The sequence below is a fragment of the Prinia subflava genome, chromosome 12 (assembly GCF_021018805.1).
Source record: "Prinia subflava isolate CZ2003 ecotype Zambia chromosome 12, Cam_Psub_1.2, whole genome shotgun sequence".
In the NCBI taxonomy this organism is placed as follows: domain Eukaryota; kingdom Metazoa; phylum Chordata; class Aves; order Passeriformes; family Cisticolidae; genus Prinia; species Prinia subflava.
Window position 1 is genome coordinate 14,651,896 of NC_086258.1, and position 15,649 is coordinate 14,667,544.

Below are 15,649 nucleotides of genomic sequence, written 5' to 3' on the forward strand. Positions count from 1 at the left end.
AGTGTAATGAGGAATCATTCTCCTTCATTTCATATCTTTCTCAATTTGCATTGCAATGTGAAATGAAAATCATGGGGTCATCTTTTGAAGGTCTGAATTATTTATTTTTGTTTATAGATATAAAAATCATGGGCTCGTGCATACATTTATGTATTTATATATATAAAATAGTGGAAAGCTGCCTAATTCTCTGTAAGAGATTGCTTTGTGTGCAGTGCAATTTCACAGTGGTAAAGCAGCTGTACCACCAGGAGTATTAATAATGCTCTGTGGGCATATGGAAGATTGGAGGTACAAAGTTATCAGAAAATCTTCAGTAATCTCCAAAGCACATTTCCACCATCCCAATCACTTCATTTTTACCCACTATATGAAACAGATGTAAAAATAGCTCTTTCATCAGAGGATTGCTACACATATTTGGGCTGCAGAGGCTCAGTTCTGTTCAAAGCAATACTGTGAAATCATGTGCAGAATGTGCTGTTAATCAGAAGCAGCAATTTATTGTTACGTATCCATCTCTCCTCCCACCTCCAGCTACCCTTCCCAATTCTGAGCAGGAAACGACACTTGGATGGAGCTCAGCACACTGAATTTCTGGATAGACTCTCTAGGAATGAGGAGGGACTTGAATTCTCTCCATATGTCATTTCCTTTCCCCTAATGGCTAAAAAAACCCCATTGCTGCAGTTCATATAACTTACAAGAGAGAGAACATTACCAATCTAGGGAAATAAGGGCAGGGGCATGAGGCAGCCAGGACAGCCTCATTCCACTTCTGAAGAACTCCTTTGTAAACTTGACTTGAATGGAGCAGGAAATTTTTGTCTGTGTACAAATAGTGTTTTATGTAGTTCCTTAAACTGAAGCTATTACCCCATCTGTATTTAAGTGCATATCAACACCTGCAGTCTGGGGCCAGACAGGGATTAGGGAAGGAAAATGTAAGCACAGGGGGAGTGGAAACAACTCTGCAAGATGTAAACTAACTCAAAGGAAAAACAGGGGATGGAGGGAGACTGACAATGGGGACCTAATAAATTTTAATAACCCAAATTTTAATAACGAATGATCCTAGAAATGCCTTAAGAAAAATCAGATTAGCCCACTCCTGCAGCTTTCCTCAGACTGTCTTTAAAAACTTTTCTGTTCAGTACAACCAAGAGCACATGCAGATATCCTACCCTGCTGCAGAACACAAAATTTGATCTGCTGTATTGCACAGTGGATTTGCAGCTGTCAACAGAATTCAGTGTGCTGCAGTTACAAACAGAAAAAAGCAACCCAGGAATAAACATTACATTTAAAAACCCAACAAAAATCGTTTTAACTAAAGGGCAAGCTTACTTCCTCATAGCCATCCCACTGTGTATTAGACCCAAATTGGAACATAATGTCTTTCTAGCAACATAATCCAAATGTTTGTTAAATTTGTAGCAACCAAACTGTGCAGTGCTTTGCAGGACAAATGAGAGATGACATTTGCTCAAAAAACCCTGAAATTTGCAGTCAGTGCATGAGAATGTGCACAGAGGGGCTGGATGTATCTGCTTGCAGGGTGATTATATCTGACTGAAGAGCCAAGCCCTCCCATCTTTCATTAGACACATTGCCTAATTAGACATGTTGCCCCTGAATTCTAGTGCTAAAAAGAAAAGGAGAAAATCATCCTTCCTCCAGTTCTATTTTAAAGGGTTTCAAGAGTGGAATAAAGGAATGATTCAAGACACATGGTGACAGATTTTGCTTTAGGTTAGTTTTAGCACTTCACTAGACCCACTAACCTACTTAAATAACTGTGCTGTTCCTATCTGGCATAAAACCTTGCTTTGTAACTTTTCAAATGAAATATTTTAGAGGTATTTTTAGAGATAACTTTATCTTAAATCCTCTCAAATTGATTTCACAGTGGACTTGCCGGTGATTCTGTTAAAAGAAAGCACAAAAGAAGCCAGTACAGCCTGTGGATAGGTGAGGTATTTCTGCAGTTCAGAAGGTTTTAGGAATAATATTTCTTTTTAAAAAGAGGGATCGTTGAGCTTATTGAACCTGCAAATGCTTTTGTGTCATGACTGAGATTATTTATGGATTTAGTTTTCACGTGGCGTGTTTATAAATGTCTCCAGACTTTGTGTAAGACAAAGCAGAGTGTTTCCAAACCTGGACAGCCCAGGCTCCTTTCAGCAGTTCCCAGAACTGGGAGTAGATGTGGTTTGCACAGCCTGAGACAGCTCATCTGACTCTTAGTGCCTGCTTCCCCATGGCAGAAAATAATCATCCCATGGGGTTAAGGCTTTGTGAGCTATTTTTGGGTTTGAACCTTGTGGATTCAGCTACCTGTAGGGCTACACAGTATTGTTATAACTTGATACATTTCCTGGAATTAATCCTGTCTCTTGGATGGAAATCTTTGGAAGTATCTTGAGTGAGACACATGGAAAAAATTCCACTTGCTTGAAGAAACAGAGAATCAGAACCATGATGTGGGGGCTGTTTTAAGTGGCTTAGACTGCCCCAAGATGCTCTCCCTGCCAACACGAGAGGAGTCTGCTGCCAGCCTCTTGCCTATCTGTAGCTGCATTGTCTCCTACAACCACAGTCCCTGCAACAGGTTAGAATGGGATAAATTGCTGCTCTTAAACCTCATCATAAGCCCTGACACATGGAATTCTGTACAGCTTGGAATGTTAATCTCTGGGTATTTGGATAAGTCATGATGGCCACTGAGAGCTGGCTAATTATGCCAAGTTATTAAGGCTTATCAGACAATGTTGCAGGGCTTTTGGAGAGCCACAAAATCTCTGCTTGGCATGGCTGCATGGCTGGAAGGTGCATCACAGAACATTTGTTACTTCTTCCAAAGCACTGAGCAGAGGTTGTGGTGCAAGCTGGGTGTTCCCTGGGCAGACCAAGGATTGCCTGACCAAGGTAATCACCTGCCAGTGCCTCACTGCTGGTCACCAGTGGCTGAGGGTGAGTTTATAGCAGCAGGGCTGAGTCACCTCCTGGCAGTGGCATCCTGCTCTCAGCATCACCACCATAATTAAAACTCAGAGATTTGCAACACGGGAGATTTTACAGCTCACCTCTTGCAGATGACAAAGTAATTATCTCAAATTGATGCTGGGCCATAGGGAGTAAGAAAGATTGGAGAAGATTTGATACTCCTTTAGTGACCATATATTGTGGCTTGGTTAAAACAGTGCTTATGTCAACTCTTTACTTATTTGGACTGAGATTCTTCCTCAAAACACTTCATTTGTCTGAGCTCTGGGACAATACACACCGTATCAAGTGTATTGAATCAGATACTATCTGCACACAGGTGTTGTAGCACCATAGCAAACTAAGTTCTTGCTGCGTGTCACTCAGAGGAGACTCTTTCCAACTGTCTTCTTCTGTAAGGTCTTCTAGGAATCTGTTTTGTATCAGCCAAGGAAATCTAAAGATGAGATTCTACAGTTGCTTCATTCACAACACAACACAAGAAAGCTGCACAGAGCAGTTGCACAAGGGAACCGTGTGGGTTTTCAGGAAACCTCCATAATTTCAGTCAGAATATTTAGCACGTAGCTCTCAAAGCACTTGACAAAGCCAATTGTCCAAGAGTCTGGAGAAGAAATTGTATTACTGATAGTGTCCTATGGATAAATAAGTGAAAATCATGGAAGAATAAAGGAAATATTCTTCAGAGACCTTTTTCTGGCCCAAGACTTTGGGAGGCTGATTTTGTACATCAAGTCAGCAGCCTCATTGATTTTGAATCAAGACAAGCAGGGAATGTGTTTTAAGCCCAAGACACATGACTGTGCTTGAGGACTGAAGCTGGGCTCTGGACTGTGTGCTGGGCTCTAAAAATGCTGTGCAGCACCTGCCACTGGGTTCTGGGCTGTGAGACACATCCTGCAGCAGAGAACAGGGGTGGCATGAGCTAGACAAGGGGCTGGGCTGGCACATGGGTGCCACCTCCAGCCTTTTGCCCAGGCACCAGGACATGTTCTTCAGGACAGATTTACCCCTCTCAGAAAGTAGATTTCAGCCTCTGTCTACTATTAAAATGCAACACATCTATTTATTCCATGTTCAGTGCCTGTCTCCGAAAATCTCCCTTCTTCTGCTAAAGTCACATTAGGATAGTGCTGTCCTGCAGGACACGATGAGGAAATAACATGGCTAGAGGACTGCATGGAATATCTGTGCATCAGTTACTAATCTGTTCTGGATGGATGGACTTAGAAGTTATCTTAGTGACTAACCACTGGAAAATCCTGTGATATGGAAGCTCATGCATTTTTTTTGTAGCCACAGCTGCAGTCATTTCCCTTCAGAGACACATCATTTCCCCAAGACACATCCTGTCTCAGAGGGCCACGGTGTCTCTGCTCCAAGCTGCTGTCCCCTTTCTCAGTAGCCAGAGCATGGGTGGAGATTTCCTTCCTAGTTTCTTCTCCTGAAAAGCTTCATCTCCAGCTCCAGCTTGAGAAATGGATTGATTCTTGACCTCTTGCATAAACATTGTCTTTGCATGCCAAAGGGAGCCTTAGTGAGAACCAGAGCCCCTGTCTAGACATGTTTCTTCATCCCAGAGCTCTGATAGGTTTGTCCTCCACTGCTGGGTTAACTCTCTTTGTCTCCGAGCAGCAACAGAGACAGAGTAAAACCAGATATTTAAGCATGTGCATCTCAATGCTTTAATGTAGCTTGTTCCATTCAGCAGCAACACAAATAATCCTGCAGTCTGACAATTTCCATAATCCACAAAGGGAAAAAGGAATCTTGTACAAAGTGAAATTTTCTGTTCCTCATGTTGATTCCTGAAATGCAGAAGCATTGTATACGTGACTGCAGTAGGGTTTGCTCCTTTAGCACAGGAGAGCAGCAGGAAGGGTAGCAGAAAGCCTCATGGAGGACAGAATTCCATGCAGGAACAGCACAAAAAATGTGATGGATCTGTAATGAGTTCAGGAAGTACTTTAGCTACAGTAAGAAGTTATGATTGGCTTAGGGAAGGTTTAGAAGAAAAACCTGTGCCAAAGAGGCAGACCAGGAGAACAATGCCCTTTGCAAAGGTGTTGAATGATTAGAAAGGGTATGAGTTAATGAGGCAAATTAACAAAGAGGCAGAGAAAACTGCTGGTAGAAACGTTCATCATTCTTCACAATCTCATTTTTCTATTTTTTTTTGGCCACATTAATAGAGCTTTACCAAAAAAAAAAAAGGAAATGAAGGTGTAATTCTCTACTGATCAACTCATCTTTAACTCCATGATCTCCAGGGCTGGTGTCTATAGTTCAGCCATGTCAGGCTCTGGGAAATTTAGTAAATGATGAAGTTAGTAGAAGTAAACAGAATCCAGATAATTTAAAGTATCTTTATTTTAAAAAATTGTCTCAGGAAAATAGTTTTAACTTTTTAATTGACTCTCGAAATCATAATAATAGGGGCAGAGCTCTCTTGCATTCTTGATATCATTACAGAAGCTGGAGAAGAATGTGATATAATACCAGCCAGCTCTCATTACTGCTGAAGGAATGTGCCATGATTAAACCTATATACGAAAGAAATGGAATGTAATTCTTAAATGTTGATTTGCTTTGAACATATTCCACATCCCGAGGAATGAGTTTCCAGTATACTCTTACATTTCTAAAGATGGGGAGGACCTCACCTCTAAAAAATTAACTACAACCATCCTCTTCTGAAAATGAACACTACTTGGTTAAAGATGTTTGTACACATTCCCCAGTGTCCACAACCACTAAATCCTTTGAGAACTATCTGTGAAAGCAAAACTTCCTCCTTCTTCCTCTTGGTAAATTCAAGAAATCAAAGCCCTTTTTAATGCAGCTATGGAACAGAAAAAGATGTTGTATTTCTAAAAACTTCTTCAAAAGTTTTACTCATATGACACCCATACCACTGATATGATATCATAATGATACCAACTATTACATTATTTTCTCCTTGTGGATTCTTCAACAACCCTGTTGATGTCCTAAAGATACTCGACCTTGCCCCTTCTCTACACATTTCTGCCAATCCTTTAGAGGGAGGCTCAGCTGTGACGCTCTGGCTGAAGAAGGCTGGATTGAATTTTCAATCTGTTGTCCAAAATGATCTGCAGGGTGATGCAAGGCACTCCCATCCCTGCGGACCCCAGTGAGCTACCTCATCTTTAAAGGATGTGTTGTTCAGTGATATCAGCCTGCAGGGGAGCACGGGGCTCTTGATATTTGCTTGTCCTTCTCACAGGATCAGCCCTGCACAGAGTGAATCCTCCTGCAGTGGAACTGCATAAAGACACAATTTACTGCAAACTCCTGGCTTCTGAAACTGAAAGCAGGATCAGCGAGACATTGGCTCTGTTAATCTGAGAATATTTTGGGAACTTGGGGGATAGTGCTGGCTCCAGAACCTCTGGATCATAACATTCCAGTGGGATTCCTTGGCTGGGAAAGCAGCACTTTCAGTCATCAGGGACTGTCAGTGTCTTTGGTCCCCTACACTGCTGCAGTTTCTGGTGCTCTGCCAGGCTTCCCTTCGTCTGCTGCCTGCACATCTCGCACTGGTTCCTCACGGAGCTGCTCAGCTTAAATCCCGCCTGGCAGCTCTACTCAGTGAAGGGAACAGTGAGTGAAAATCCTCATTTCCCAACAGAACTGGGAGACAGGACAGGACACAAACACCTGTGGGGCACCCGAGGCACAGCCCTCGTGCCCCTGGGACAGGAGGGAAGGGAGGGAGCAGCAGCTGGCACCTGGTGCCTCTGTGTGTCTGAGGGCAGCCTGGTCCAGGTCGTTCTCCCCACCTTAGGCATGAGAAGACCTGGTCCTGACCTAACTGGGACCCAGCCCTGCCAGGCTAATGGGGCTGGAGCCCCTCTCCTCCCCCTGTTAAACAGACACCTGCTCTACAGCACTGTCCCACATGCCACTGAGGCATTCGGGATGTATTTGTAAGTTGTGTTGGTCGTCTAAAAGATAAGTAAATAAAATCAAATAAATAAAATCAAATATGGCACGTATTAATGAAAAATGCACAGCAGTAGCAGCCATCCTGCAGACATTTTACATGCTGACCCAAATGCGCTGACTGTCAGTTAATGCTCTAACTTGCAATATATCACAGTGAGGTGAGCAGCTTGCTCAAAAATCTTTGAAAAATTTATAGTTCAGCAAGTTGCTTTCTGAAAAGCAGTTTGAAACCAAGTATGCTTCATGACCTTTAAAAAACATTTTTAATGAAAGCATTAAAATGTTCGTATAACTACTGAATAATGAAATACTGTATTTAATCCCAGTGGGGTTTTTTAAATATTGGCATTTCAATTAATGTCTGACACACTGGTTATCCATTAGAAAAAGATCATGTAGAAAGAATTCTATGTTTAATATAATATTAAACACTTTTGTCAAATTATATCAGAATTATTGGATGTTGGGTCCAAAGCACACTGCAAAACCCCAGAAATGAATAATCATCATGTTAGGAAAAATCTAGAAATATGTTAAGTATGTGAAAAATAGTTTTATATTTTTTCTGCTCAGTTTAGCAGTGGCCAGGTAATGTTGCAATATTTGCAAACCATCAGCCATTTACTTTATATAGTTGGTTTGAGAAAAGCATAATGACCTACGTGAATTTGTAACAGATTGGAACTTTAATAGTATAACCTTCAGTTACAAATGGGTTTTTTTTAATTTTTTTTTTTTTAATGCAGGAATCAGGACACCTGCAATGTCTTTGGGATGTGAATTCACCTAACCATTACAAAGTAACTTTTTAACTGTTTCAGTGCAATATAAAGCCTAAAAGTCCATAGATATATGGTGTCCATGTTGCATAGTAAATGCCACTTTAGACTTTGTTTCAAATTCTCTTCTTTTGAACCAGTGGTGAAGCACTGAACCAGCTCTGCCTGTGCTGTGAAGGAGGTTGGTGTCTAACATTTGCTAGTTCTGTGTTGAAGGGCTGATGGCACAGGGGACAGGCACAGCCCTTGCCAAGGAAGGGATCCCAGGACTCCTCTGCTCCCTATTGAAGTGACAGTGGAACAGCAGTGCCACCACTGCTGGAAGCACTGGAAATCACCTGGAAGAACCTGGCACTCAGGACACTTTGGGAAGAAGTGAGTCCCCACGTACAGTGTAGAAGTCACATTTTATGGAAGGAAGCTTTGAGAACCACATTGCACTTCCAAGCCCTTCAGTGGGGAAAAAAATCAGTTGCATGGCCCAGGTTTGAACTAATCGGCCCAAGCTCCAAGCTCTGTTGTGATGGGACCACTCCAGACATGGTTACAGCTCAGCTCCACACAACTGCAGAGAGGGACCCTCCTGGGCTGTGTGGAAGCCACATGAGGAACTCAGAGAAGCACAGGTCATCTTCTCATCCCATGCTGGGGTCCTGATCCACACCTGGATCCTCATCCCTGCCTACCCATGTGATAATACTTCACTGGTTACCTCAGCAGGAAGAAGCCACAGCAGTGACATGACCAAACGAGTATTAGTAAGGTTGTTAGTAAGAGTAGGTGTGTGATGTATTAGCTCAGACTTCTAAAGTAACCTTGACTGTGGCAACCTTTGTAGGTTTTCTAGGAGCTTTTCTCACCCTTGAGACCCCTCTGGCCCTGCAGAAAGCTGCCCACGACTTTGATGGAGCTCCCCTCATGGGAAATGTGTTGCAGAGCTGGGAAAACTCTGGAAAGGGTAGGTGTTAAATTAGGCCACATGGCACGGATGCAAGGCATTTTAAATTTTATTATTATTATTATTATTATTCAGCAAATGGCAGTTCACAGAACCCAACTGCCGATTTCTACACAGTGCAGATAAGAACAAAATTGGTCCAAAGTTTAACAATTTCCAGGGTTGGTCTGTCACACCTTGTCTACAGGGAATAGTGCCCTGGAAGAGCAGCACTCCTGTGTGGGACCACATATTTCAGCCTGGCTCTGAATTCTCCTGCCATGTCTTTTCCCATTTATACCCTCAATTTTTCCGTCCCAACTCCCCACACCACTTCTCTGTCATCCTCTCCACCTTGGCCATTCTCCTAACCCTCCCGACCCCCAGCTCTCTCAGGACATGGCCATTCCCCGGATCCCTCCCGATCGCCAGCTCACACGGCCTTTCCCTGATCCCTGCCGATCCCCAGCTCTCCCAGGCCATTCCCCGATCCCTCCCGACCCCCAGCTCTCTCAGGACATGGCCATTCCCCGGATCCCTCCCGATCGCCAGCTCACACGGCCTTTCCCCGATCCCTCCCGATCCCCAGCTCTCCCAGGCCTTTCCCCGATCCCTCCCGATCCCCAGTTCTCCCAGGCCATTCCCTGATCCCTCTCGATCCCCAGCTCTCCCAGGCCATTCCCGGATCCCTCCCGATCCCCAGCTCACACGGCCATTCCCCGATCCCTCCCGATCCCCAGCTCTCCCAGGCCATTCCCCGATCCCTGCCGATCCCCAGCTCACACGGCCTTTCCCCGATCCCTCCCGATCCCCAGCTCACACGGCCTTTCCCCCGCCCAGGGCGCCCCTGCCGCCGCCACCTGACGCCGTTGCCCCCCCGGGCTCCTGGGCCGACCCGAGGCGGGGCGCGAGGGGCGGGCAGGGCCTCCCCGGGGCAGGAGGGAGGGACGGAGCGAGAGGAGCCGAGCCGAGCCCGCCGCCAGCCCGTCCGTCCGTGCGGCTCCGTCCCGGCTTTGTTGTGCTCGGGCCCGGGGGCGGGGAAGCGGAGGGAAGCGGAGGGAAGCGGGGAAGGCTCCGCTCCTCCTCCGCGGCCCCGGCCCCGCTCATGGCGACGCTGGGCACATCCGGGCCTCTCCTCCTTCTCCTCCTCCTCCGGCGGCCGCCGCTGCCCTGAGCGCCCGGCCCGGCTCCATTCGCGCCTCCCCCGAGCCCTTGGCGGAGCAGCGGCGGGGGAGCCCCGGCCGGGGCCATGTCCAACCCGGGGGCCCGGCGGAACGGGCCCGTCAAGCTGCGGCTGACAGGTGAGGCTGGGCCGGGGGCGCGGGGCCAGCCCGGGCGGGGGGCGGGAGCGGCTCCTCCGGGTGTCGTTGAGGTTGAACCTGGGGCTGGAGCGGCCCCTCAGGCCTCGCGGGGAAGGGGAGGGCGAGGTTTCTCTCCCCTGGTTCCCCTCGGCCCCGGCTCGGCGTGTCCGGGCTCCGCCGCCCGCCCGGCCCGGGCCCCGCAGCCGCCTGGGCGAACTTCAGCCACCGCACCCCAACTTTGCTGTTCATTTTCCCGTCGTCTTCTCGGTGTAAACTCGAAAGAAACTGTCACGCTCTTTGTTTTGATTTCTTTGTTTGTTTATTGCTGTTGATTTTGGGGGGTTTTTAAGCGATTTCCTCAGCTCAGACTGTGGAGCGCTGGAGAGGCTCCCCAGGGCAGCAGTCACAGCCCCAAGGCTGCCAGAGCTCAGGGAGTCTTTGGACAACATTTTCAGGGACAGGGAGGGATTTTGGGGTGTCCTGTGCTGGGCCAGGAGCTGGACTCGGTCATCCTGGTGGGTCCCTTCCAACTCAGCATATTCCATGATTCGATGATTGTTCACAGTTCTTGGGTGAAGTGCCTTGTGCTGCCCTCCTCCAGAAGACCACTTGACCTCTGATATTTTGAAATACCATAAAAACGGTTCACCTGCATGCTGAGAAGGAAAAGAATCTGGTCTTAAATACTTAAAACTATGCGCTTTTCCATATAATATCCCAGGCAAATAGGTTTAGAGGAAAAAAAAATACTGGAAATTCTGCTAGAGCTTTCTTTAGAAAAATACAGGACACTTGGAACTTGGAACTAGCTTTTTTCTTCAAAGTATTGTTAAGTCCTCCAGCACATAAATGACACTGTGTGTCCTGAAGCATCAGTACACAAAGGTAAGCGATTAGAAAATAATAGCTTTACACTGTAAATATCATCTCTGCGTATAGTGTATCTAACCAGCTTGCAAAATAGAAGTTTTTAAAAATGTTAAAAGAGTTGTTATATTTACCTTAGGTGCATGAGAAATATCTCCAGTTTAATGCCTAATAAAGAGAGGTGTTTTCATACTGATTTTTCCAAGTATGTTGTTTTTACAGGAAAAGTAAAACATATCTGCTTATGCTTTACTTTGGAAATACTCGGACTAGATTTATAATCTAGTTTTCGTGGAGATTTGTGAGTGTCTCTATATGACACTTGGAAATAAAACTCCTAAAATGAGTATGGCTGCGCCTGCTGCATGGAACAGTGGTGCCTTGTTTTTACCGAGTGTTTTGTAGCCTTCTCCTCAGGTTATTGCTGTGTTCATGCAGTGCTTTAATACTTTCTTTCCCTGAGCAGTGAGTGCTCAGACCTACCTATCTTTGAAACATTTAAAATGGTCTGTAGCCTTATTTAAAAGCATGGAAAATACTGTCTAGGGAGTTGTCCTTCTCACCTCTGTGTTTTGCGTTCAAATTTGTTTTGTATTTTATTTTTATTGAGGATTAAGCATATAATGAAACTGTGCCTGTGACAATTTCAGTGTGTTAGGGGGAGTGTGATTGTGACCAGAGCCAGGCTGTGGCTTTACACCCCAAATGAAGCAGGTACAACCCTAAGGAATGCTTCTGGTTTTTTTGTTATATTGTATTTTAGGAAGGGAACGTGCAGAGCATGGGATGAAGGCAAAATTATCTTTTTAGGACTGTTCCAGGGTTAGCAGCTCTGGCAGGCACTGAGGACCAGTTGTGTTATTGGAAGCTTATAGAACATTGGCCTGTTTCTCCAGTTGAACAGCTTGAGGTATTTTCTGCTTTAGCTGATGGGGAGTTGTTTCACATAAGGTCATTTGTTGTAAGGAAGCTTTACATGTTTAAGGAAAACAATGAATTTTATTAATTCAGCTGACATGTTGTCAGTTCTTGCCTAGGAATAGTTTTAAGTGTTCTGTGTGGTTTTGATTACCCTTTTTGATTGGAAAAGCAGTTTGAGGGCTCTGGAGTTCTAAAATTGTTTGGAATTAAAAGAATCTGTATATCCAGTGTTTTTAAAGGTTTATTCTCAAACTGACAAATGCTATTTAATCTTAATTTTCTTTGGCTCTATGAAACTAGCAGTCTTCTGTTTTGGCTTGAATGTTTATGGGATTAATTCTGCAATCATTGTTCAACGCTTATCTTTTCTGTTCATTATCTCTAAATTAGATGGTATAGATTAAAAAATGGATTTCAAGAACTGGATTCAATTAGCAGTTTTTCAGGACATAAACATTAAAGGTTTAGATGGAAAACATTGTTTTGACTGACTGGATAAATGACAGGGTAATGTTTGATGTGAGTCCAAGAACTGATCTGGAGCTAGTGCCCAACTTCTCAGTCCATCTTGAGGAGCCAAATAAAATATTTAACCTAGGCCTCATTTTGCAAAAAAGGTTGACTCTTTGTTGGGACCTTAAGAAAGTTCTAAGAAATGTTTGGCATACCTTTACACTAAGTGTTTAACAGTTTATTTAGGTCTGGGTTCCACAACAGAGACAAACCACAGCGGTGGCATACTTCTAGTAAGTTTTTATTTAGTTTACAGTGCATCTGTGTTAGACGTTTCTTTTAAAATGTTATTCTTTTGCTCCAAGGTGTAGCTGTTTGTTGCAAATATTACTTGAGTCTTTAGTGATACATATGTTGATATAGTTCACATAATCCTGGGCTAAAAATCTCTGGATAATTGTTAAAATCGAAGTGTCATGGCTTCTGATGATGCTTTTAGAAGGAGGTGTAAATCCTTGTTTCTGATTAAAATATAGGCAGTGTAATTTAAATTAGCTGGTCTAGAATTGTACTAGTCTGCTGTGAAATTTAGCTTAGCAGCTTGTAATAACAATGTCCAAGGAAGTGTAAGGAAAATTTCTTTGACTCCCACATATTTGCCACCATTTGATCTGGTCCTATCCTGAGTACATCTGAGTTCCACAAAAGCTGCAAGTGCAGTCATCCCTTTCCATTCCTAGTGTGATTTTTCTCAGTGTTGTGTTGAATATGTGGATTTGTGAATACACTACACTGTCAGTCAGAACATGCTATGATTTATTCCACTCCTGTGTTGAATTGTGTTGATCTTTTATTCTTCAGAGAACTGAGAAATGACCATTGTTTTCAGTAAATATTTTATGTCCTAATATGTGAATTTTGTCTAGTGTTAAAATAGCTCCATTTGACTGCTTTCACTTAGGAGATCAATGACAGCTCTCTGAAGCCCATAAGGCTGTTTTCATCAAGGAGATACTTTTTAAAATCAGTTTGAATTCCACAAAACTCCGTGAGCATTAGAATGTATTGAGTAAAGGTTCAGAGCAGTTTATTTAGTTCACGTGTTGCAGGTAGTGTTTGTCTCAGAATTGTTAACAAGTTAAGATACTTCCATAGCCACAAAGCACAGTTACACCGGGCTGGAAAAAGTGGTGATAAATATCCCACGGATAAAACTGGAATGAGCTGGAAGAGTTTTGCTGGTGCAGAATCAGATGTAGGCCTGAAGAGTTGCTGGATTTGTTTTTCCTCCTTCTTGCTGCTTCCAGCTTTCCTGCAGGGTTGCTGATTAGGGAAATAAAAGCTCTGGGTGTTGTGTTGTGGAAAATGGATCAGCATCTCATGTGCTGTCCCCCTCTCTCTCCTCTTGCTGCTTTACTGTCTATTCACAGTACAAAGGTGGGACTGTACTGTGAAGTTACAGTGTTGAAGGAGAAAGTGCTGCTGTTTTACCAGACCATAGAAACTCTGGTTATAATGCTAATAATATTTCTTGCTAAACATATTTAATATTTAGAAAAAGACAAAATTTTCCTGAGCTTTGTAAAGCAATGTGGAATGTTCAAACCTGTTTTTTGCAGTGGATAAATCTAAGTGTTAAATTAATCCAGTTGAAGACAGTGGTTTACCTGAATGCTAAATTTTCCATCAGTGGTGGTGGGAGCAGGACTGAAGTTTATGGTAGCACTGTGGGAACATCAATTGATTGAATGATAAAATAGGTCCCTATATTTTTATGTAGCAAGGCAGTGGTTTCATAGTTGACTGAAATTGTAATGCCATTTTAGGTCAGTTTAAAATCTGAGTGCTGTTTCTTTTTTCTCTTTGTAGTCCCTGGCTTCACTTTCTGGGCCCTCCCTTGTGTTGACTCCAGTAACTGTGTAGCTATGGGATGAGCTGAAAGCTAATCCTGCCAGGAAAAAATAATGGGGTTTTTTTTGTATTGAGGAAGAGGGATGCAGAGAAGAAGCTGCAAAGAGGGCAGGACTGCCTCTCCTACCAGCAGCCTGTACTTAGATATGCTTTGATCAACAATAAAACAATGGGGCTCCTTCATGTAAGGTATATTTGACTTAAGTGCTAGTTTTTGTGAGCCGTGTGTCATTAAGAAATCTAAATCAATAAATTACATAGTAGGTGGATTGAACTGGTGCAGTCATAACAAAGTCAATAGACATGTGTCAAATCAGATGTACAGGGACTGATGGCTGCTTGGCCCTCAATATTTTCATCAAAGCACGAAGTGTGTGTGTAAATATATGCTTTCTTCTATATACAATATATAGTTATAGATATTTATATACATATAAATCAGTTGTGGATCATACAGATGCCAAAGAATTGTAATAAACAACTGAGCAGCTGTATGGAGCAGTTTCAGCTGTTTGTTTCTATGAGTTCAGCTTGTATGACAAAGTTTTATTCATCTGGGTATAAAATTAGATAAGTGTGTTCAAGAGTACATAATGGGGTGGCAAGGAAAACAAAGATCAGAAAGGATTTAGGGGAGCAAATTGTAGTAGGAAAACTGTTATATGGGGGCTTCAGTTAAAAGATTGAAATTGAAACTCGGTTAAAAAACCTCCCACTATTCACCTGTGGCTGTACAATCAGGAGAGCATCACATAGAAGCTAGTGGGGGATTTACATGTGTGGGTAACATATGGGGCATATGTGGGAGACATATGGGAAATCTGCAGGCAGTCCTAATGGTAATGTTTAAAAAAATTAAAGCTGTTACTGGGAGAAAAATAAAAGAAATCCTGGGGGTGGAATATTATCAAGTAATGTTTAGAATTGTAGTTTTCAGTGAAGTTTAAAGAGTTTATACTGTCCTGTAATGTCTTTCTGTGTAGCTCAACAAAGCTGAGAAACTCATCTAGTGGTGACAAATTATATTCTGTTGTCTTTGTTAATCACACCGAAAAATCTGATGAGGCCCCAGATGAAAACATTTTGTCTTTGTGTCTGTAAGGTGAATGGGTAGATCCCTGAAAGAAGACAGCTTTTAATGTTTTGTTCTGGTTTATCTCACGGCCTTTGAAGTGCTTCCTTGCTTTGCCATCCTACTTAGAATGACATCTCACCACTGGGCTAGATCTTTCTTGCAGTGTTTAAAAAAGGCTGGATGATTTCTTTGGGTGTTTTCCCTGCTCTGCTCACAACAATGACGTGAGCTGGCTTCTGACTCGCTGAGTGGCACGAGTGCATTACTGCACGGGCTGTTATGTGCTTGCTTTAATGTATAAAATGTAAATGCTCATCACACGTGCAGGACTGAGATCATTTCAGTGAGTCCTGAGAGCTGGGAGAGATTCACCTCAGTGATGTCAGACAGTGCCTGGAAAAGGAGCTGCTGTGTGTGTCCACTGTTAGCA

At 43.4% G+C, this 15,649-nt stretch overlaps 1 protein-coding gene across 1 annotated transcript in view; it reads left to right on the forward strand.

Moving 5' to 3' along the window:
- Window positions 1-9,852: 9,852 nt before the first annotated feature.
- The window catches only part of SMURF2 (SMAD specific E3 ubiquitin protein ligase 2), a 57,180-nt gene continuing 51,383 nt past the window's right edge, over window positions 9,853-15,649 (forward strand). The window contains exon 1 of the mRNA XM_063409076.1: window positions 9,853-9,992. Coding sequence (XP_063265146.1) covers window positions 9,941-9,992 — 52 coding nt within the window. The 5' untranslated portion in view covers window positions 9,853-9,940. The remainder of the gene's footprint in view (window positions 9,993-15,649) is intronic.